The sequence below is a fragment of the Antedon bifida genome, chromosome 11 (genome assembly GCF_963402885.1).
Source record: "Antedon bifida chromosome 11, ecAntBifi1.1, whole genome shotgun sequence".
Classification (NCBI taxonomy): Eukaryota; Metazoa; Echinodermata; class Crinoidea; order Comatulida; family Antedonidae; genus Antedon; species Antedon bifida.
The window spans coordinates 2,318,876-2,342,438 of record NC_136236.1 but is presented as its reverse complement, the minus strand read 5'-3'; the positions used below and the strand labels follow the sequence as shown (position 1 = coordinate 2,342,438).

The window sequence follows — 23,563 nt, the reverse complement described above, 5'->3', positions numbered from 1 at the left end:
TAAATTAAATTGAATTAAAAAGAAATGTAATCGTAAAAAGCAAAGAGTATGTTCCAAAAATGATAATTATTGTCATTATTCTTAATTATTGTTCTAATAGTTAGTAATTGTCTACAGAGATACGTCAATCATTAAACTGTACATTCACTTTTATTTTCTTAAAATGACCTGTACATGCATTTCAATATCAAAATTATAGATAGAGTAAAATTTGAGAAGCTTGCTTGTGTGGTGCATAGAGGTAGGTATTCCTCTAATATGGAAGTAATTATGTCAATATGTCTAGAGCTGAGATGAAGTTTCCCATAAGCTTAGTATGCTATCCCAAAAACACTAGCCAACTCTGTTGAGAATTCTAATTCCAACTTCAATTCAAGCTGCTACCAAAGTAAGCGATATCTATGCCCATGAAACCAACATGAAAGCAACTAAGCCTAAATGAAAAGTCTAACACTATGAAATTACACGGACGACAAGCATGTATTTGTATAGACACAATACTAATATCCCTATAATTTCACTACATAGACACTAACAATAACTAACAATTATTTGAAACCAACCTGGCGACTCCAACCAACATTTTTAAAGATATTATGCAATTTCCTAAAAACGTGATGTTTTCACTCACCCAAAAACACTAAGTATGGACTCACTAAAGTCATCCAGACACAAACTTACTGTCCAATCATCCAACATTGTGTAAAAATGTTTAGAATAATATTTATAAGATAGTGTAAATTCTTCCTTTTCTATTGAAACTGAAACTAGTACTTCAATGTATAAAAATAACACTTGATAAACTTATAAATTTAGTTGTTAATAAATATGACTACTTTAATATTCATGATTTTTACTAATGTTAAACTAAAATTCTTGTATAATTGAATATCGTATATCCTCTGGTATAATCCCACCACCTCCCTAGAACATTGGGCCGACTTTGGGGTGGGAGTATACCCAGGGAAACCTTGTTTTATTTGTTCACGCTTTTATTTATTTGTAAACACAATGTATTTCAGATACTGTTTTATCGATGTTAAGCTCTGTCTACACTATCAAACTAGTTTGACAAAAAAGTGTGATGTGCCCAAATATGGTAGTGATATGACATCATCATGTCCATATATGGGCACATCACATTTTTTTGTCACATAAAGTTTGATAGTGTAAACAGAGCTTTAGTCAACTCATTTAATTTTGTTCTATTGCACTGTTTTGAAACATTTTATGAACAAAAGTCTGAGCTAGAAAAAACAGAAATTGTGATATGGTTGAAAAAATAAAAAATAAATTACCTTGGTACAGAATAGATATTCAACTTCGACATGTCCTCATATCCGTCCTGTTGCTCCGCATCCAATTGGTCACCTGACAACGTGTCAGGTTTATCGTCCGTCATCGGAACAGAACGTGTTCCAAGAACAGGTGAAACATGTTTCGGTTTCCTGTTTATATCTGGTGATGACGCGGCCATTTGATTAACGTAAATTTGTTCATCAACGTTTGTGTCCGAAGGTTTAATATCCGGCAACACGTAATCATCACTCAAACCGCTGTTTCTTTGTCCGTCTGCGGAGTTCCGATTCTCATTAGAAAGAAGACTCCCTCTACCGGAACTACCGCTGTTATCGCGACTTAGTGGAGACTTCAACTGTTCAACAGTTGAATTTTCAAGTACCTCTAAGTTTTTGGTTTCAGTTACTTCTGGTCCGGCAGAAGATTCTTGCATTTCCACAGATGTTCTTGCAGTGATTTTTGAGGAATCTATTACACCAGATGGAAAAGAGAATGTATGCATGTCCGAAAGAATCATATGTGGTGTCGAAGGTTGTCTAGAGTCGGTTGTTGCTTCATCAGATCTGTTCTTGCCTTTTTGTGTTCCTTTGCGATTCTTATCAACCACTGCATACGTGGTGTCAGCGACCAAAGAATATGATTTACCTTTAGCCAAACTGGACGCATCACATGATTTACTCTTTGATGGTGGGGGAGGGGCTGGTCGCCGAGGTTTAGGTAGTGACCCTTGGCTATGTTGTTTTATAGTCCTTTTACTGGAATCATATTTTCCATTTATTTCATTCTTACTGGTTAAGTTTTCCAAAGTTGTTGAGGCATCTTGCTGTATTCTAATTTCAGGACTGGATGGTACATTAATATTCTCTGTTGAAATTCTTTCTTCTGATTTGCTCCGACTTTTTCGAGGGGGCGCTATAAGCGTAGGCGACGACTTTGAATCCATATGTTTACTTAGTAACTCTGCAGGAACAACTGGGTTAATGGTTTTGGAACGTCCCTTTTTATTTTTTCGTTTTGGAGGTTTTGGTTTTAGAGGTGGTTTTGAATTCTCCAACGGTGTTGACAATTCTGCGTCAAGAGCAGAATTTGCAGAAATTGCTCTTTGTCTTTTGAAAGATTCACTGATAGTCTTTGACTTCTTCTTTTTTACTGAAACAATTTTTTCTTTTCGTTTAGCAACCGGGCTGTTGGAAGATGTTCGGTTAGACGATCTGTTTGATTCAGGAGATGAAATGTCTTTACCGTATTTATCAACCTTTTTCTGGCGTCTAACGGGAGTGGGTCGGATGTTACTATAAGGTCTTTCAGGATCAACTACACAGTTATGATTATTTTCCAGCATTTGTGTATCCGTTGGTAGAGTGTGCGAGTGTTCAACTTGCTTTAAATTCTTTTGTGTGACTTTAATTTGCAACATTTGATTATCACATTTCAACGATTCTGAACGTCCCACTTGGATCTGCTGTTTCACTGTTGATATTTGTTTACCACATGGTAGTGAATCCGAGTGTCTAACTTTATTTTGTTTCTTTTCTGGAAGTATCGGACTAGAAGTTTTTGGTTTGGTAACGTTTTTCTTTTTTTCTTTCGCTTTTGCAGCTTTCTCTTCAAAACTTTTAGTTCGACGTGGAGGAGGAACCGGAAGTTTGTTGGACGGATCGTGCGAGACACGCTTGGAGGACGAACATTGGTTTGCAAACTCACATCCTGGTTCTAAATTCTCATAAACATTGTCGTCATCAAGACTAAAATCAACATTTGCATAAGGGCGTTCATCACACCTATGTACAGCGCAGGTGTCCATATCGGTAACATTACCATATGCATGATGGTCATCACACCTGTGTACAGTACAGGTGTCCATATCGGTAACATTACCATATGCATGATGGTCATCACACCTGCGTACAGCAGCGCATGTGTTTATATCGGTAACATTTCCATATGCATGTTCTGATAGTTCAGTTTTTGGAAAACAATCATTTTTTCCATCATTATTTACGTCCTCGCTTTTTCTCTCACTATCTATTGCATGAGGTTCAATCACATTTTTTCCTTTATCAACTTTTTTCTTTCCATCTATCTCTTTTATTTCTGCAATTATTACTGTATTTCTTCCATCATTTTTCAAGTTGGTAAAATCCGTCGTGTCGGAAGATGATTCAATGAACATCGACTGCGTTGTACGTTCATCGTTGTCGCCCGCGACCCGTGTCAAAGTTGACGGATTAGAGTAATTCACAGGAGTTGTTTTGAAGTCTGCGGAGCGTATTCGATTTAGAATAAACTTTGAAATTGTTGGTTTTGGTTTTATTGGTGGTTTTGTCTGATTCACTGAAACATCTAAAAAGAATAAGAAAACAGTTTAGCGAATGTTACACAATCTAAAGACAGGCCAGTAGAAAGAAAATAATATTCTAAATTGGAAAAAGTTTGTAATAGTAGAAAACAAAAACAAAAAATCAAATTGAAGAGGAAAAATAGTTATAGAAGGGAACTGAAGAAGATTAAGATAATGTTATATAAAGTTTGTGGTACACCACATATATTAGTTCTGAAAAGAACTGTTAAGTTTCTCAATAGTTTTTTCAGAACTAATATATGTGGTGTACCGCAAACTTGATATCAACATATTATGAATTTGTGTTGAAATCCTGAATTAATTTGCCTATTCATTAAAATTGGGTTTTAATAATACATTTTTTATACAATTCAGTAAATGGACCTTACTTTCTAAACATTATTTCTATACATCAGAGGCTTTTTTTAATCACAAAACAAATATTTGTGATCAACACACTACACAAGCAGGAACCAATCTCAAAATCCTTACTAATGCATGACAAAATAAATAAGTAAAAGTTACATAACAATACAATCAAAATAAGCTGCAGTGCCCATCTGCTGTGAACAAGATTACAAGGGTTTACAATAATAGAGGGATTCCAATATGCAAATGAGCTGTTACATAATCAGATAAGATAAATTGTTTTTCAAATTTCTGACCATTTAGATTTGATTTATTCGATTTCCACACAAAAAAATTACAGAAAGATACACTAGTCATATATGTTTTGTAACTTATAAAGGTTACTTTATTAGTTTGTATTAATTTGTAATGTAACCGAGTAAATTAATTTATATTGCTTTATGAAACACAGGAAATAAATAAAATTTGAAAAAAAAAAACAAAACAGATATATACAAAACGATACACAGTAAATCAAATTGCCATTTTTGACACCCGTTTTCTGTAGTAATGCTTGCTGGCAAGTTCAGTTCATTCAATACAAAGTTAATTTTGGATATAATCTGGTGTACCGCAAACCTTATTGTAATAGTTGTTTATTTGTCATGCAACCTTCAAACAATATTTAAACAATTTCTTTCTTTCAACAACTTTTTCTCATACCCACACATTTCCACATCTTATCATTTCAATTACTTAATAAATGTTTCAGTACATCACCGGGCGGTTTAGAATGAATGTTCTTGGCCTGTTGTGTTTAATGATATTATTTAATATATCCCACACAGTAATACGTTGAGCTTCACTTTACCAGAATTGGAGAAATTTGAAACTTGAAGGAAATTACAGATGTGTGTACACTTCAATATCAGTTAATTAAAAAATGCAAATTAATCAAGATCTAATTTCTTTCAATAAACACATAAAAAAAAAATATAATATTGTTTTAACATTTACATGACGAATAACCACGTAGTAATGTAAGGTTGACATGTGATTCTTTTAAAAGAAAGTAAAATGGAAAATGCTTTGACTTCTCAGTTGTTTTGCCTAGCATTTATTTTATTTATTTATTTCAAAAATATTTTACAAGGGTTGTCCATCTAGCCGAAGCTGATCATTAGGGACCCTCACAAAAATTTAATTTGACAAGACATAAACAACAATTAAAAATTAAAACAACCAAAACATCAAGAATTTCTCAAGTTTTCCTTTTTTTGGAAACACATGGAGTACAATACTGCAAACCTTATTTTAATCCTGATAGATCTTACTTTTAACACCTTACTTTAATACTTAAGTTAAGATTTGGGATAATAATGTGTTTACACATTGAGCCTATGTAAACTGCAGGTGTTCCTATAAGTTTTTTGAAAGTAAGACTATAGGCCATTGTAATCATTGTAATGTACTGCGCTATTATATATTTTAAAATGTCTACACAATATCTTTAATTAATAATAATGAATTTACTGACTATTTAGTTAAATGTAATCTGCCAAATTTTAAATAACCATAAAACTTTTAATTGTTAAATAAAAACAATTACTAGAATGTTGGTAATAAAAATAGCCAATGTTGTATGTAACGAAAAACCGCACACATTTATAAAAAGTGTAAAAGTGGAAGTGTTTACATGGGTGTGGTGAATGAGAGGTACAAATATACCACCATGGCATAGTGGAGGGAAACAACAACAACACTTTTTGTCAAAGTTTCTACAAAATCTAGGTTTTTCATTTTACCTTTTGTCCTTCAGAATGGTCAGCTAATTAAAGCTATTATGTAAGATCTAGAAATCTGACCAGTTGCCATGGGATTCAAGGACAAGAAGGCTACTTTTTAAACCAAATTTAAAAGCAAGACTGGAACAAAGAATAGTTAAGCTGTCAACACTCAGATTAAACCAGAGTGAGAAAAACAAGAAATAAAGAGAAATTGATTATCACCACATAATGCTCTAATTCACACAGATTTCTTTCCCATACGGTCATTATATATAATTAGATGAGTTTAAAGCTCTGTCTACACTATCAAACTAGTTTGACAAAAACAGTTTATAGGGCTAAAGCTCTGTCTACACTATCAAACTAGTTTGACAAAAAAGGTTTATAGGGCTAAAGCTCTGTCTACACTATCAAACTAGTTTGACAAAAAAAGTTTATAGGGCTAAAACTCTGTCTACACTATCAAACTAGTTTGACAAAAACAGTTTAAAGGGCTAAAGCTCTGTCTACACTATCAAACTAGTTTGACAAAAACAGTTTATAGGGCTAAAGCTCTGTCTACACTATCAAACTAGTTTGACAAAAAAAGTTTATAGGGCTAAAGCTCTGTCTACACTATCAAACTAGTTCGACAAAGTGTCAAATGGTAGAGATATACCCAAATATGGTAGTGATATGATCATCATGAGCACATCACATTTTTTTGTCACATAAAGTTTGATAGTGGGTTTAATACTACTCAATCTCATGTAGTGACTCCAGATTCCACATGTATTGTATACTGTATTGTCAAACCTTTTTTGAATGAAAAAATAGTGTCTAGACCACCTGGGTTTCAAAAGATTGAACCGATAAATTATTATATTACTGAGTGGTAACTTGTGTGCGATTTTCATTTTTGTTCGTTTAGGTGTGTCAGCTATTTTTAAATTTTAAAAATCCCATATAATACAGGAAGGAAGTCCAACAGAAAGTAGAATACTGATGAATCACATAGCAACAACTGACCATATGAAGTGACAACTGACCATTGACAACTGACCAGTGTACAGTAGTAGTAGCGAATGAAGTGAGTGACCAAGGTGAAAATTAATAAAAGATTTAAATAGATCAGTGATGATATATTATTAACAGACAATTAATATAAAATTGCAGTTGGAGAATTTTTTAAGAACACAATTCATTGAGCAATGTTGCACGGAAAATATATCAGAAAACAAAACCGTTATTGTTAGACATATCAAGAGTAGACTTTAGTCTATTAGTCACTGTAATTTTCAGCTATGACGGTTTCATTCTTAAAAAGTGCAGAAAATCCAAATTTAGATTGCTGTACAAAAAAGAATGTGTGATAAAAAAAATGTACTGGTTCATGTAACCAAATAGTAGACCAACAATGTGTATGAACGCTGAATAAAATGTTGTATGCAAATAAGTACATCATTACAACATTCATAAACAAAATAAAGAAAAATGTCATCATAGCTGTACTTAAAAAAATCCAAAAAGACAAGAAATTCTTCGATGTTACATACTCGACCTTCTTACCTTTCAAATATAACGTAATTAATGATAATTAAGTAGGCGATGATAATTGCAAGATATGGATGCTGCACCAGCGAAAAAAACGAGTGCGTCACATGACCTATGACCTGATGGTGAACTGTGATGCATACGGCATGACAGATCTGTCCCAAGGTAGCCAAATATGAATGTGTCAGTTTTAAACATTTGAATGATTAATAACTAAAAAAATTATAATCATTAGAATATTTTATTTTAAAAATTAACTCCCGATTTAAAAAATATATTTTACTGCAGTTACTGCAGTACTACATTAAGTAGTAGTTTACTACCTGTTTAAGTAATTATTTAGCAAGCATTAAAAAAAATAATCATACACTGTTTTACAGTGACTGCCTCGTAAACTGCATTGAATCAAACTAAAATCATACGTTTAATATTGCAGCAAAAAAAAGATAAACTATCTAATCATGGAGGTAAAATGATTTTACCTCCATGATCTAATAATAGGGTATTGGGTTGGAGGGCGATCAGAAGACTTTATACAATTACACAGTCACAATATGCCCATTGCAAGCATGTAACATTACAATATAAGTTGTTCAAAAAGTAGTTGAGTTGGGTGTAAAAGTATCTGGTTCTTTTGTACGGAATATCAATCAATAAGCGTTCACTTATAAGCAGTACGCCTCCAGACAGATAGAAAAAAAAAATTAATGACATAATACTATCGATGAATCACACGGTAGAGCAGCACAGGATTAGGTCATGTGTCACATAGAGAGTGGACGACAAACTTATATCACGGAGCAACTTGCTTAAACTAATCTTCCATGCTTATATTAATTATACTCAATCATAAAAGAAAGAAAAAATGCCTACTGTTTATTTTATTAATAATATTCGATGGGAGTGTCCCATTAATTTATCTTTTAAAATATTAATATTTTAATTATGGCATATAGTAATTAGTTCATAGAACATGTTACTATTATAAACACGATATTGTTAATTAAAAAAAAAATTATATTACAGTAATTGTTTTTCTACACCAAATAACCAATTATTATTGTATAGTTTTTTTTGCAATCAAAGTTTAATTGAATGACTCATGTAAAAACAACAAACTTAATCATTTATTTATACAACGGATTATTGAGTTTTACAGATTGCTATCATTGTTGTTAATCTCATTCTTAATCTTGTAATATTAATTAATTAGTTAATTCAACTTCAGTCTGAGCATTTGTCATAGAAACTAAACTTGGGGGTAGATTAAACATAATATTACGGTGGTCAGTAGGTCAAACAATTCCTGTCTGGAATTATTCCTGTATTTTATTAATATGGCCGTTTTGGACAGTCCAGCATTAGTACTGTTAGCAGGTACTTTTGCTACATCATCAACTAGGTCACTTAATAAAGTCCTGTATATCGTGACATACGCTGTTTGCATGGTCATAACATGGTTGATACCAGCAAAGAAGTTTATTTTAAAGTCAATTTATCAAAAAAAAAAGCTATGTGATAGCTTCGAAGTTAAGGTCAACAAATCATAAATTATATATAACTTCCATGTGACAGGTGCATGGAATTTAGAATTTACATAATTATTTGCATATAATTCAATGTCTTTGAAACAGATGTTGTTACTAAATATCTCACAGATTTTCTATTTCTATAAAAGAAACTTTTCAAAACAAGTTAGAAGATATTATCTATAATTGCGACTGATTGATTTATTCATTTCCTACTTCATGTGGTTTCATTATGGTTTTTTCAAATTCCTAAATAACTTAAAATGACAAGAAAACAGTTTTGTGGGATAAAACAATAAGGTCCTTTTCTCCCCAGATAATTTGGTTTGTATTGTCCGGGGAGTTGTAATTTACAACTCCCTGTATTGTCCTATTTTTTGCTGGTAGCTTTTCAGGCTTTGTTTATATTGCTTAAATCTACCACCTATTCAGGCCTATTGCCAAGATTTGCTAATGTAGTGAATTGCATCACAGTCTCAATAGGCAGTTACTTGTACAACTACACAATGCTCTAGATAAGCCTAGAAATAACATCGTTCGAAATGCAGTACCAGCAGTTTTTATCAAACGAAACAATCATGACCTTTGGAAGGATTTGGACCCAGGACTGTATAACCACTCGTTCTGCCTACCCTAGATTCTTAGATTTCTCTTAAATAAAAAGACAGTAAAAAGTTTGCAAATATTAATTTATCAAGCCAGTTTGTACGACAAAATCTTAAAAACTTACTGTCATTTTGTGAGAATCTCTCCCGCAAAATCTCAATCCGAGTTCGCATATTTTCAAAACAAGAAAAAAAATTATCTTCCAAACGAATAAAATCCAAAGAAAAATACTTGTGGAAGGGTTTATAATATCCAAATCTAGAATATTAAGATTTTACGTCAGATATATTTCCATTTTGTAGAAAGTTTCGGCAGCGTGTTTGTTGATGGTATTCACTGCTAGGAAGTGGCATGACTGCTGACTACTTTCAAGTTGAGATATAACAACACATTTCCTGACACGGCTTGCTAGGTCTTCACGACAACGAGGACAGTCATCCAATTGTAGCAATAACGTACAAACAAAACTTACATTTAATAGCTCACTAAAAACTTTGACAAAAACGCCATTATTGGAAACTTGCTTCAATTTCAAAACTGAAAATGACATTACAAGATTCCGTTTGCTGTAAGAATGTTGTTATTAGTCATAAAGGATATAAGTAAGAACTAATTATGAACAGTTTACCAATTAAACGAAGCAAAGTGATTTAATTACTTTTTAAGTCCATTGACATAATGAAGATAAATTAGCAAAATATCGTTGATTTGGAGAAACACTCACACAATTATTTATTGTTACCACCCAGATGAATTTATAGTCACCACTTTCCTTGCATAAGTTGTAGGTAAGAAATGGTGTTTCTGACCTCATTATGACCATGCTACCTTTGTAAATTGTGAGTTTATTTATAGAGATAGTGAATAATATCTCTATGGTATATTTCAATGTCATCAGCGTTTTGCTTATAAGTTGCTACACATTTGTTTTGACCACAACCTTGATTGAAGTCAAAATGTATTTTTATATAACTTTATCATACATTACATAAAATATGTACCGTTATCTGATAGGGGTGTTCAATGAATTTGTATGTATTTGAGTTGTATTGCTCTTCCTGGAGAAATAGGCCAATGTTGGTTTATCCAGGTAAAGCTAGGCACGAAATAGACTGATAAAATAAAAACAATGCAGTATGACTTTTTGAATTTATATCAAAATCAACGGATAAATTCATATTAAGATGATTCAATGTTTCGATCATTAATTGAAAATCTTTAGGCAGGAAAAAAAAACCACTATAATTAATGCAGAGATATAATAAATAATAAGAAGAATAATGTAAATGAGAATAAATAAAAAATAATAATCAATAACAAAGGTGGTATAACAGGGGTGCCAAAACAAACAACTTTAAAGTTTTATTCAAGTTTTTTTATCAATATCTTTTAGAATATCTCATCGGCGACATATTGCAAACTTAATTTCATTATTATTCAAAGAGAATTACAATTTCCTCTAGACTATATGAAAAGCATATGAGTCAATGGATATGTATTAATCATGCTAGTTTAATATTGACATCATCTACAAAGGTCACCAATCATCTTGTTGTTGGGATACATAATCATTATGCAAAAAATAGGTCTACTTACAATTTTTTTTTACAAGAAAAAAAAAGATTTTATTGGGAATTTCTATCTGAAAAAAATTGTACTTAAAAAACAACTTTGATCAAATATCATACATTTATATCAGCTAACAATAGTCTTAATAATACCCTTGTGAATAAATAAGTACTGTATTAATATTTTTTGGGGTTAATTTCAGTTTTATTCCAATTTAATTCAGTTTGTTACAAATACACACAGGCACCCACTACACCCCACGACGGAGAATAGAAGAAGTGGTTTTATGTTTGATATCCGTACCAACAAGAATCATAGTACAATGACGTAAAATTTTAAATACGTGATTACTAGAATCTAATCTGCGTGTCAGATGAAACTAACTTATGATTTAAGGAATTGTAATGATTTCCTGGCAATCTTTACTAAACTCCTAATTTGGTATGAATTTCCAAGATATGATGAATGAATTCGGTTTGAAAAAAAAATTTATTAGATCCAATAAACGTGAAATCACTTGAGAATATTCCGTATAGTAACTTTTTACCCGTTTACTAACATAATGAAACAAAATTAAAATCTACTTAAAGTAGAAAAGTAAAAAAATAATCGGTATAATATAGTGTAGAATAATCATACCAAGCAATGGAAAATATGTAAAATGTATTTTTGATGTTGTAGTTTTTCCATAGAGATAATATAATATCTCTAAGGTTTTTATTGTGAAGTAAGGTACTTAAGCTCTAAATACCAAAAGCGAAAAATAAATAAAATAAAAGATTTTTAAGAACAGATGTTTCATGTTTTACTACTATTTAGGGCAAAGAACAAAGTTAGAGTTAAAAAAATACATAAAGCATATCTAATTGCTTATTTCCTATGTCTTATCTTGATACCAACAACCAGCAGAAGTTACTGTACTGAATAATGGGTACCCTAAACACTTCCACCCTATAAACCACTTTTTGCACTTCATTGATTTCTTTACTTTGGTTATAATATTGTTTATTCCTCCATCCATGACTGACGTTTCTCCACAACGGAAGCTCAAGAATTTTCAGGAAATAGTTGTAATTAATTACCTAAGATCTAATTTCTATTTTAAGAATTTTAAGGTGGTAAGTTGCCCTAGAAAGTTAATTTTTTTCCGAAAAAACTCATTACACTTTTTTTTCAAACTCAATATTACTTTTTTTACCCAGTTCGGTCTCAATATTTTCTTAATGTTATTTAATTGAATTAACTTTAAGGTATGTCCGGTCGCCTATGGGACGGAAGCTATTGGTTTATATTTTGTAAACTATAGAGGGGGCTCTCATACATATTTTAAAGACTAACACCAGAAGAATTTGAAAGCACCAATAAGAAGAAAACAAGAATACATTAAATAATTTTGTATTTCATATAAATGTTAGGAATAAAAATTAGAAATCAAAAGGGTAAAATAAATTAAATGTCACTCCAAGAAGACGTAATCTAAATTAATCTAAGTTATTAATTATTATTTTCCTTAAAAAAATGTCTACTAAAAAGTTTGAGTATTTAAATAATATAGAGGGGGCTACATCAAAATTACAAAATGAAATAATGGAAAGCAACATTTATTTAGTTGTCAAGGTCTTAAAGATTTCTAGGAATGAAAAGTCATTTGCATGGTTGCCAGAATATTCTTTGATTTTATGCAAATGCTCATCAAAGGAAAATATGTCTTAAGCAACGGAACTGATTTATACTTTACATATCCTGTGGAACTCAATTAACACTAAACAAGTGACAATACCACAAAAGCATGCCTTCACAATTCATCATCACTTTTGCACTGTGAATGAATTAATGAATGGACTGAGCCGTCGAATCCGAGAGATCAATTATTTATCAGTGGAAAATTATTTCCATTTATTGTAATTTGCATATAAAATATACATAGAAATTATGTTTGCTCTGAGATATACAAAAACAAATAAGTAAAAAAACTAACAAAACAATTTCAATTCAAAGTGTCACATCACTCTTGTACGGTATACTGGCAAAAAAAAAAACTGGATAAAAGCTGTTGTGAAACCTATTTGTACGAGAAATGATGGACCAATAGATCTCGTAACTCCGTGAACTTTCTTTTTTAACTATATTAACTTTATTATTATTTCCTTTAACTCTTTATACAGTAACCTAATTTTTTTTTTTTTATTACTACTGGATATTCTGTAATGTGAATTATAGATGTCTGTTTACAACAACAATAAACAATACAGACATCTGTCATTTGTATTTGAAAGTTGATAGCAATCTTTGCTGTCAATTTATCTAGTGCACAATTATTGTATTCTTTGAAATCAAGATTTGGATCTTCATGATTAAATAAAGTCTAAGATTAATCATGACAATCACCCCGTTTAAAAATCCATGCGCTGCAAATGAAGCATTGTGGGATACATTGCGGGAAATAAACTTTGCACGGAACTATTATGATCTGTCGTTGCGTGTAGTCTGGAATTTACACGACTAGCACAGTCCAGTTACAATGTGCCATGTACAATATTTTAATCGTACAGTATAGGCCATATTATGCCTTATACAGTGATTTTAATACAGTATAGGCCATATTATGCCTTATACAGTGATTTTAATACAGTATAGGCCATATTATGCCTTATACAGTACTTTTAATACAGTATAGGCCATATTATGCCTTAAACAGTGCTTTTAATACAGTATAGGCCATATTATGCCATATACAGTACTTTTAATACAGTAAGGCCATACAATGCATTTTTTTAAAATGCTCATGACTGACGAACTCAAAGATTTGACCCTGAATGAAGAACTTCCTGGACACGGACACTATGAATCAGTTTGTTTGTAGACGTCAGCTTTTTAATAATTTAAAACACTACAGTGAGTCAAAGTACTTTTCAATCACGAGGAACCAAAACAACTCATCAATAACATTTGAGGAAATATTAATTTTTTTTTAATAATCTGAGTTTGAACTCACCTGGTAATGTTTTGGTATTTGTATCATTTTCCAAAGCTAATGAATAAAAAATATATATATTTGATTAGTTAATGATGGAAATATTCGAAGATATTATACAAAACATGGGTTTAGTACACTATTAATATTATTATTATTATTATATTACATAATTGTTAACGCATTCATTCATTACAAAAACAAACATATACATATATATAATGTTAGGTTTCTTGAATATATAATTGTTGTGTGAAGTTGTGTCTACATTTTAGTTGAACATTATTAGATGTTATTGTTATAAAAAGCAATAAAAATCTATAAGTTATAAAGAAAGAGTTTTTTTTATGGTTGTATGAAATAGAGAAATGTTTGCTATTTTATGTATCCATACACTTGGGGTATCAAAATAACCACAATTTAAACGTCACATTACCCAACAGTAAACCTAATCTTAATTTCTCACTCTAAGATTTGTGTAAAACGTTGCAAGTCATACAATGCCACTTTTGATACCATTTGTTCCCATAAGTATGCACTTAAGTTGGATACAATGCCTATTGTTTTATTAAGTACTAATTTAGTCTAAATTCAATTAGAAGTAGTGTTATGTAGTTGTGGCGGCGATTGAATGGTGAATTTCAATCAACAATGATCCTCTGTGAAACCCATTACAAGTATTACAAGGAAACACTTGTCAACATCTGTGACTTAATACTAATGTAATTCTAAAAACTAATAACTAAACAGTATGTCATATGATGTCAGCGTTTTAACTAGTCAATGTTTAAACATGGACCTATTAAGTTAGATAGGTCCATGATTTAAATACAGCACATGTTTGTCTGATCCTTTTACTCCATGATACTGGGTTTGAATCCTGGGCATTTAACTATTCAGTTGTTTAAACATATTAGCTTTGTAGAAGCCTTTTTATTAATTTAAACCCCATATACCGTTTTAACTGGTCAATATTTAAATACAGCACATATTTTTGTGATCCTATATCCCAGAAAACTGGGTTTGAATCCTGGGCATTTAACTATTTAGTTGTTCAAACATATTAGCTTTGTAGAAGGTTTTTTAATAATTCAAACACTACAGTCCAAAATCTTTCAAATCATGTGAAACCAAAAACACTTCAAATATAAGTGTTTTATCTGATTAATATTTAAATACAGCACATACTGGTTTGATCCTTTACTCCAGAAAACTGGGTTTTAACCATTTAGTTGTTCAAACATATTAGCTTTGTAGAAGGGCTTTTAATTTAAACACTACAGTCCAAAATCTTTTCATCAAAACACTTCAAATGTAAGCGTTTTATCTGATTAATATTTACAGCACATATTGGTTTGATCCTTTACTCCACAATAATGGGTTCAAATCCTGAAAGGGGCAATTTACTATTTAGGTGTTCTTTCTAACCTATTAGTGAAGTTAACCAACTATTCTATTGGTAGACAGGACACAAGATGCTTGATAAAAAAAAACCTGGCATTGGATAGGATTTGAACCAAGAACTAGATATTACCAAGCAAGATACTCTACCAGAATGTACTAAATGTAAAACTGAAATTAATAGGAACTTACCTGTGATGGCCTCGGTTTTCATATTATTTTCCAAAACTAATAACGGAATCATAAAAAATACAATACATCAGTTATAGTTTTTAGAAATTTGAAAATGAAAGTTTTAAATTAATAAGTTAAAATGGGTAAACATTAACTTACCTGTAAGGCTCTTGGTTTTCATATTATTCTCCAAAGCTGCACAAGAGAAAAATTAAAAAAATTATTTGTTTTTAAGAATTGAGAAAGTTTTAAAAAACGGAAAATGTTAAAAATTAAAAACAATACATAAAACAAATAATGTCTCTACATGTTAAAGAGTGGACTTATCGCCTACAGTACCGGCATAGAAATGATTAAAATAAATTATACATCATTTTATACAACAGTGATTGTATTGTTTCATTGATCAATAATTGAACCATAAAGTCTGATCACCTCAAGAATCAATAATACCTATGCTAGACTGCCGCACCATCAGCTGTAATGTAAATAGTGAGAAAAATTCTTCAACTTTCAATCAATTGGTATTGAAATCAACAATGACCAATGTCAAATATCAGCGGGGTTTCAAATATTTTCATTACAAACTTATTCATTCACTTAAGAAAAAAAAACAGACAATATGACGATGAGTCAGTGCATGTGGAAGAGAAAGTCTCAAATGGTACTATTGTACTTTTGCGTAATGTGCTACGACTCATGTTACTAAAAATAGCATCCAGCTTGAGGAAACACCAGATCATAATTGAAGGTAATGACTAAGGTAACCCAGGTACCATTACCTGACGCTGGCAAATCAAGGTGCCAATAAATGGTGTCAGATATTTGTCATACGGCCCTAGGTGATGGCTTCAAAAGTTACTTTTTGTTCTCTACGCTATACTTTATATTTATCTACTACTAATATAAGTTACAAAAAACCTTGATTGTAAAATTATAATGGTTAAAAAAAATTTTTGGAAAGTTTTGTTGCTCAACAAAACTAATCTCCTGTAAAACGTTTTACGTTTTTTTACTCTACCCAGAGAGATGTAAAATAAATATCTTTATTAGCCTTTTATTTAACCTTATTTTATATCTCCCTACTCTATCTAATGAAATAACATAGAAAATCTGCTTGAAAAAATGGGGAAACTATTTTTGACATTCAAGCTATTGTAAACAACTTTTATTGTTACTTTTAAAGCCACTACAGAAAATCATGCTGAACGTTTTATAGGTTTGAGTATAATATATCAGTTACGATTTAAGTATCAATTTGAGACAGTAAGAAAATATTGATAAAGCTATTTAAATGCTTGTAAACTAAAATTAGTAGAAATGATTTCAGTCGGGAGTCATAAGACAGCAGGAACTTAATCACATACAATAGTTAAAACATCTGGTCTGTGTATATGAATATAAATGATTGTTAGTACAGTAACAATTATAAATAAATATATTTCATTCTTTCTTCTGAGAAAACCTTGTTTAAAATGTAAACATTATTATACTGTAGCATAGAAACTTTCAGTAACAATGGGTTTCTAAACATTTGCCCGTATATGGCATTGTTTCTTATTTATTTAAAACTTCAAATCCTAAAAACATCTCATCTGTGTGAATATGCTATATATATTTTTCTGAGAAAACCTTGTTTAAAATGTAAACATTATACTGTAGCATAGAAACTTTCAGTAACAATGGGTTTCTAAACATTTGCCCTTATATGGCATAGTTCCTTATATATCTCAAACTTCAAATTCTAAAAAATCTTATCTAGTGTGAACAGACTATATTGGCACTTCATTTGAAATAGAAGCATATTCACACTGCCTTTAAATGTTTCTAGAGAGATAACAAAAAATTTCAGTAAAAATGGGTTTCTAACATTTTCCCTTATATGGCATTGTTTTTTTATTTATTTCAAATCCTAAAAAATCTCATCTAGTGTGAACAGGCTATATATTGCTTCATTTGAAATCGAAGCAAATTCTTACTCCTGAGGACGATCAAAGCATATTGATCGAAAAACGTTGAGAAACTCAACAGTTCTTTTCAGAACTAATATACGTGGTGTACTGCAAACTTTATACCAACATTTGATTTCGCCATGCAAACCTTCAAACAACATATTCACACTGTTTTTAAACGTTGGTAGAGATATAATAAACAGAAACCAAAATTGCTAATTTCACCCCACTCATTAGGTTGATAGTTTCAGTTCGTTTAAATACTATTAGTATTAGCACGTTTACATCAAAGATTTTAAAAAGAAACCTCTCATTGAGAATAAAATGTGGAATAGAAACTAAACATACAAAATGGAAAGTAAAATGGAAAATAAAGCGTGGCTCCCACTTAGCAACGCAACGTAATGCAACGCAGCGAAAACCAAGCCTTATTAAAGAGAAGGCTTGGAAATGATGGCCATTATATTTTTGTCATACAGTAGCTGAATTCGGCCCGGGCTACCCTAAATTGTGAAAATTACAATGTAAATGATAGGATATTGGGTTATGTTTAACACTCCATTTCACCGTTTTTAGGCCCTGCACGCCCCCATTGCATAATTAACAATTCTGGATCCACCACTGCTTGTGATGGTTTGTCTCCTTACCTGTATCAGCCATGGTGTTTAATTGTTTGCCATTGACAGTACTTGACCAGCTCTCTCCTCAACAGTTCCTTTACCTAAGACCTCCTGAAGATAAGTAAAACAATAGAACAAGGAAACGTAAATAAATTAGTTATTTTTTATTAAAGAATTTGTACATTTCAAGCATTTCCGCTATGATTGTGACATACAGCAATTTTTATCAAAATATTTTAGCAAAAAAATCAAAACAAATGTTATTGTTAATGTTTTGATTGACTCCAATTGATCATTGAACCTTTTTTCACCGATCATCGGTTCTACTTTCCTGCCAGTGATGGGCTTATAATGGGCCGGTGATGGGCTTATAATTGAATCATGGTAGTATATGAAGCATAAAATCATATATACACAGCACAATGTACAGTAAGTAAACATTTCTTAGACTTTACCAAGCGTGTAATTCCCTTTAAACCAATAAAAAACTAATACCAATATCCCAATTCTTATAAACAACAACAAAATCATAATCCGTCAAAGACTATAGAATGAGTAATTTTTATACGAAGCCACAGTTTCCTACAGTACGTCATTCTATTTGTCTGACGTCTAAAGTAGAACACAATCAAAATATTCTATGATTTTTTTTTCTAAACTTTTTATGAACCCATTTAATGTGAGATAACCCTTGCTTTTGTTTTGAGCGTTTTGTGTAATTTGTTTGGTAAAGATAAAGAATTTGAATTTTGTAAAAAATTCGGCAATTTAACGAAAAGATTATTTAACTTTTTTAGATAAAGAAAATACAGAATAGTTATATTATATTAATATTATTTATTAAAAGTAAATAAAGTGTAAAGAATAATATAAAAAGGTATATTATGATACAATTGTAATTATATTCTCAGAAAAAATTCCATGGGTTAATATTGTGGTTGGCTGGTTACAGTGTTTATGGACTTCATTCAGATCTGCAGTTTTAAATACAAGATTTTTGTTTTATAGTGTACTGTTAAATTTAGGTTATGTTGTAGTAGAGAAAAAAAAACAGAAAGTATGGAAACAAATTGTGGAAAGCGGTATGTCTAAATGACGGAAACATTTCAAAAGGAGAGGAGGTAGTACAGAAACCTAGTAGAGGACTTACTCGTTGAAGCGTGACATTAGTCGTCACCCGAACCTAGATAGAAACCTTGAGGAATACAGCGAGGGCGCACAATTAATTGAAATATTTAACTCATTGTAGGTTTTAGCAAATTGATAGCTCCCTAGTAACGTTTGTTTGACCCAGTGATGTTTTGAAAATGTAGTTCTTACAGAGTTTCTTGCATACGTTAATAAATTGATAGAATTTGATCTGACTAGGAAAGACTCATGTATACAGTGAAAAGTAATACAACAAGCTACCACTTCCTTCCTGGTACTCTGTGTCTTGGCGATTTCAAGTGTTTAATAACTATACATTAAAGGACAAGCCTTTTAACCAAATGTCAAATAGGACACTAGAAATACACACACATTCCAGTAGTCAAACACAAACAGAGCCAGTATACATGAAATGCTAACATGTTATAAAAAGATAATAAACCGTTTAAAGCAAATAATATGACACTTTAAAATAAAATGAGGGCGTTCAGATTGGGTAGAGAAAGAATGTCAGGAATAAAAATATAAACCAAGGAAAAGCAATGACCGCTCCTCCTCCTACCTATAAAGAATATCTAATGCATGTCTACACTATCAAACTTTATGTGACAAAAAAATGTGATGTGCCCATGACATAATGATGTCATATCACTACCATATTTGGGCATATCACTACCATATTTGGGCACATCACACTTTTTTTGTCAAACTAGTTTGATGGTGTAGACAGAGCTTAAAGCCTTATTTCAATTCATTCAACGGTTTAGGAGACATTTTCAATAGTGTGATGAACTATATAAGTAATACCATGGAGTAATTATCAACTCCCTGGTAATACTACAGTTTAGTAGTAAAACTGTGATTTCATTGACTGGAAAAATGAAAGTTAAATATAATTTCAAACATATGGCGCTTGAAATCCACTACAATAAACCTACCATGCTGTACAGTAGAATATTAAAATTACGGCACATTTCATTTATTTCTTAAAATATGTAGAAAACAATGACCTTTGACATCTTGTCAAGGCATGTACAATCACTGATCTTTATCATGATTAGTTTTGGTTGCAGTATTTATTACGGAGTTTCCTTTGAAACATAAACAATACACGTCACTGTACTATATACTTTATTTTGGTACTTTTGTTTGGTGAAAATTTTAACAATTTACATTTATTTTGGAAATTTATTATAGCTACGTTTATTATGGAGAATTCTCCATAAGTTTTATCAGACCTTATCTTGTGTTATATTGAACTTTGAAAGGGAAATTTCCCATTCAATTTTATAAACATATTTATGTTATTAGAAGATTATATCAGCATAGAGAGTAAACAAGGCAATAATGATTCACTACATAATTACATTACAATCAGGAAATAATTGTGCGTTATTCTGGAAATTGTAAAATAAATTGGTGATTAAAAAGACAGTAAAAAAAGAGGGATTTAGTGGATCAAGGGGCATTCCCTCCCCCCATATGAGGGCAAAATAAGTTTGGTTAAGGTGGTTGTATAAATCGCAAACTTTGTTTTTTCTCTCCATTTTGTTTTGAGGGATGTTAGATGGTAGATCGGCATAAGGATAGTCTGTCAATTATTCTTACATAACAGCATAGCCAGGACATTAATTTATTTTTGGCAACATTTTAAATAATTTAATAAATAATAGGCCTATAAATGGTAATAAATAATACTTAAAATATTAATAATAATGATAATAATATTAAATTAATTATATTCTAATGAAAACTGATAAATTGACAGTCATGAAAATATATTTCAGCAAAAGTATTTAAAAAAAAAACACAAACTACATAGGCTATTGATGTACATACGAGTTAGGCCTAGGCCAAAAAGGGCGAACCGTAACCGGACCTCTTACAACACCCATACGTTGGACCTAATCCGGTCATATTTTATGAGAAGACCACCTCCGCACCGGGAGGCTAGCTTTTTTTTTTTGTTCTTTGCCAGATTTTCGAGTGACATACCATTAAAATAACTTACCTTCGTTCATTCTTCTTACTTTCATTTATATCAATTATTATCATTATCAATTGTCAACAATTAAAGCGTAAAAACATGTTATTTAGGTCTACTATCTATATGATGACAACCCGTTCGTTCGTTCGTGTAAACTTTTTCAATAACAAAAAGTGATCACAATAAAAGTCAGCTGATTACGCCTGACTGCGTTTTCGTTTCATACGGAAAAACGCGTCAAATTGAAACGCGAAAATGAAAGTCCCTGTCGGTCAGTCCCTCAATGTTTTTTGTAGTTGTAGTAGTAGTTCTCAAATTATGACTACACTGATCATTTCAACATTATGATATATAATAATGTTTATAGTCCTGTCCATTTGAAGTTAGTCCTGGACTAAATCATAGGTTTATTTCTGCACTAAAGTTTGTCCTTTTTAAATAATACCAGCCTATATTCATTATACAGAAAGCTATATGTTCTTGGCGCGATAGTCATTACATACAGTATTATACTGTAGTTTGTTTTATACAGACTAATGGGCATGTCACATTGATTTAAAAAACTAAACACCAAAGTACAAATATTCTTATTTTATTCATATACAATATATATTACATATAAAAGAATTTAAAATATTAAATTCCGAAAACTAAAACGATCTAATAAAATGGCTATTATATTTTAATGAATATTTAATGTTTATCATTTTACTGTGCAATCCTCAGTCATAGCACCCTCTAGCGTACATAAGGGTTGTTCGGAATCTGTTGCTTCCAATATTTCAATACTTGGTCTTAGCTGATTGGAAGTCTGTATATTAAGCTCTGTGATTGGTTCGTCCTCATCGCTAGAGTCATCTGAACTTGATAAAGCAAATTGTGTCAAATCCTAAGAAAAAAAAAATGTTTATTTTTCCATTACTTGAACTCAAATTCATTATACCATATTTATTTGAATAGTCATCATACGATAGAGACAATGTATTCGTTTTAGTGTACAGAATTTCTCGCCATTTTGTGTTTGTCTAAATAATGTGGGGGTGGGGGATGGGTGTGGTAGGCGAGGAATTGTTAATTGCTAATACTGACCATCTGGATAGCTGGACCGTCATAATCATCAGGTAACTCTAGTCCACCAGTTCCTTCCTTCATGCTCAGTATAAGGTCTTCATTAGCAGCCTTCATTGCTGGGAGAAACGACTTCACTTTGCTAAGAACTTTAAAACAACAAAAAAAGCAATTAAATGGTTATTGCAGAACTTGTATAAATCATTCTTCTATTTATTAGTACTGGCCTCTGAATATAGCCAACAAATATTGACCATTGGCAAGGTCGAGGGTGCTAATAGAACATTTTAAATTGTATGCACAGCTGCTGTGTGGATAGCCTCATTTAAAAAAAATGTAATATTAGTGATTTTATGCATTATATGATTATACCAGTACCTGAACTTGGTGGCAATCTTGAAGGGCGCTTTGAGTCGATTAAAAGTGAATATGCTGAAAAAAAAGATAAATATTTTTTTATAGTAAAACTGTGAAAATATTAATTTGGTGTTTAGTTTTAATGTAAAGAATAAATTCGTACAGACTAAAGTTAAGAAGCAAGATTAGATAGGACTCCTTAGTCTATTAAGAGGTCTCAATCTTGAATGCTGACTAGCCTAGGCCTAGCCCTACTACTAGCAGCTGGTCTAGAGGCCTACCTGACTACCTAGCCTACAAATACAACTGTACTACTTGCTAGACTGACAGTGTTAGCCTCCAGGCCTACAAAACAGTAGCTAGGCCTAGGCCTAGTGTGATTTTTAATTTATAAAACCTAATGTAAGGCCTACCCATATTACTGTCATTTATATTTAGTGGGACACTTGAATGTGTCATTGTCTTTGAATTCTCATCTTCACCCTTCTTGGCCTGCGGAAAAGTAGTTAAACACTCAATATTTTCACTTTCATCTGTTTTGGAAACAGAAAGCATGGTTGTTGCATGTGCCTCTTGCTTTTAGTGAGTACGGGAACTAGGAGGAACTCCACTGTATTGTCACTAGAGGGGGCAGTTGTCTTTTTTAATGCTATCATAATCGAGGTATATTCAGATGATATTCAAATGAGTTTGTGCAGGTGTAATGGGGAAGATGGAACACGCCACAAAATTAAATTTAAAAGTTAAATTTTGATTTTGCTAATCTTTATTAGAAATTCAAATCATGTAAAGATACAATTTTCCGGGCGGGAACCTAGAAGCTCCCTTCCTTTAGTTTGCAAAAGTAATCTTGAAAAGAACCCCATGCG

At 31.4% G+C, this 23,563-nt stretch overlaps 2 protein-coding genes across 6 annotated transcripts in view; both read right to left on the bottom strand.

The window, feature by feature from the left end:
• Positions 1-21,425, bottom strand: part of LOC144855369 (uncharacterized) — a 32,870-nt gene extending 11,445 nt beyond the window's left edge. The window contains exons 1-6 of one of the 5 annotated variants that reach the window (XM_078713207.1): positions 21,294-21,425; positions 18,161-18,244; positions 15,721-15,756; positions 15,580-15,615; positions 14,008-14,043; positions 1,299-3,642 (exon numbers count right to left, since the gene is read on the bottom strand). In XM_078713207.1, the coding sequence (XP_078569333.1) occupies positions 1,299-3,642; positions 14,008-14,043; positions 15,580-15,615; positions 15,721-15,756; positions 18,161-18,173 (2,465 nt within the window). In that variant the 5' untranslated portion in view covers positions 18,174-18,244; positions 21,294-21,425. Of the gene's footprint in view, positions 1-1,298; positions 3,643-9,567; positions 9,833-14,007; positions 14,044-15,579; positions 15,616-15,720; positions 15,757-15,868; positions 15,895-18,160; positions 18,245-21,293 lie in introns of those variants that run through there. The other 4 variants (XM_078713210.1, XM_078713209.1, XM_078713208.1 and 1 more) reach the window with 4 other exon arrangements.
• A 420-nt stretch (positions 21,426-21,845) lies between these two features.
• LOC144855940 (uncharacterized) lies at positions 21,846-23,299 on the bottom strand. Its single transcript, XM_078713904.1, has 4 exons — positions 23,108-23,299; positions 22,716-22,769; positions 22,359-22,486; positions 21,846-22,158 (listed from the first exon to the last, which is right to left on the bottom strand). The coding sequence occupies exons 1-4, from the start codon at positions 23,247-23,249 to the stop codon at positions 21,973-21,975; spliced, it is 510 nt and encodes a 169-aa protein (XP_078570030.1). The 5' UTR covers positions 23,250-23,299; the 3' UTR covers positions 21,846-21,972.
• Between the last annotated feature and the right edge of the window lie 264 nt (positions 23,300-23,563).

Excerpts from the sequence above, each read along its gene's own strand:
- LOC144855940 (XM_078713904.1), bottom strand. The coding sequence starts at position 23,249 with ATGCTTTCTGTTTCCAAAACAGATGAAAGTGAAAATATTGAGTGTTTA. Across the intron at positions 22,770-23,107 it reads TATAAATGACAGTAATATGG|CATATTCACTTTTAATCGAC; the intron begins GTAGGCCTTACA and ends CTTTTTTTTCAG. Across the intron at positions 22,159-22,358 it reads ACGGTCCAGCTATCCAGATG|GATTTGACACAATTTGCTTT; the intron begins GTCAGTATTAGC and ends TTTTTTTCTTAG.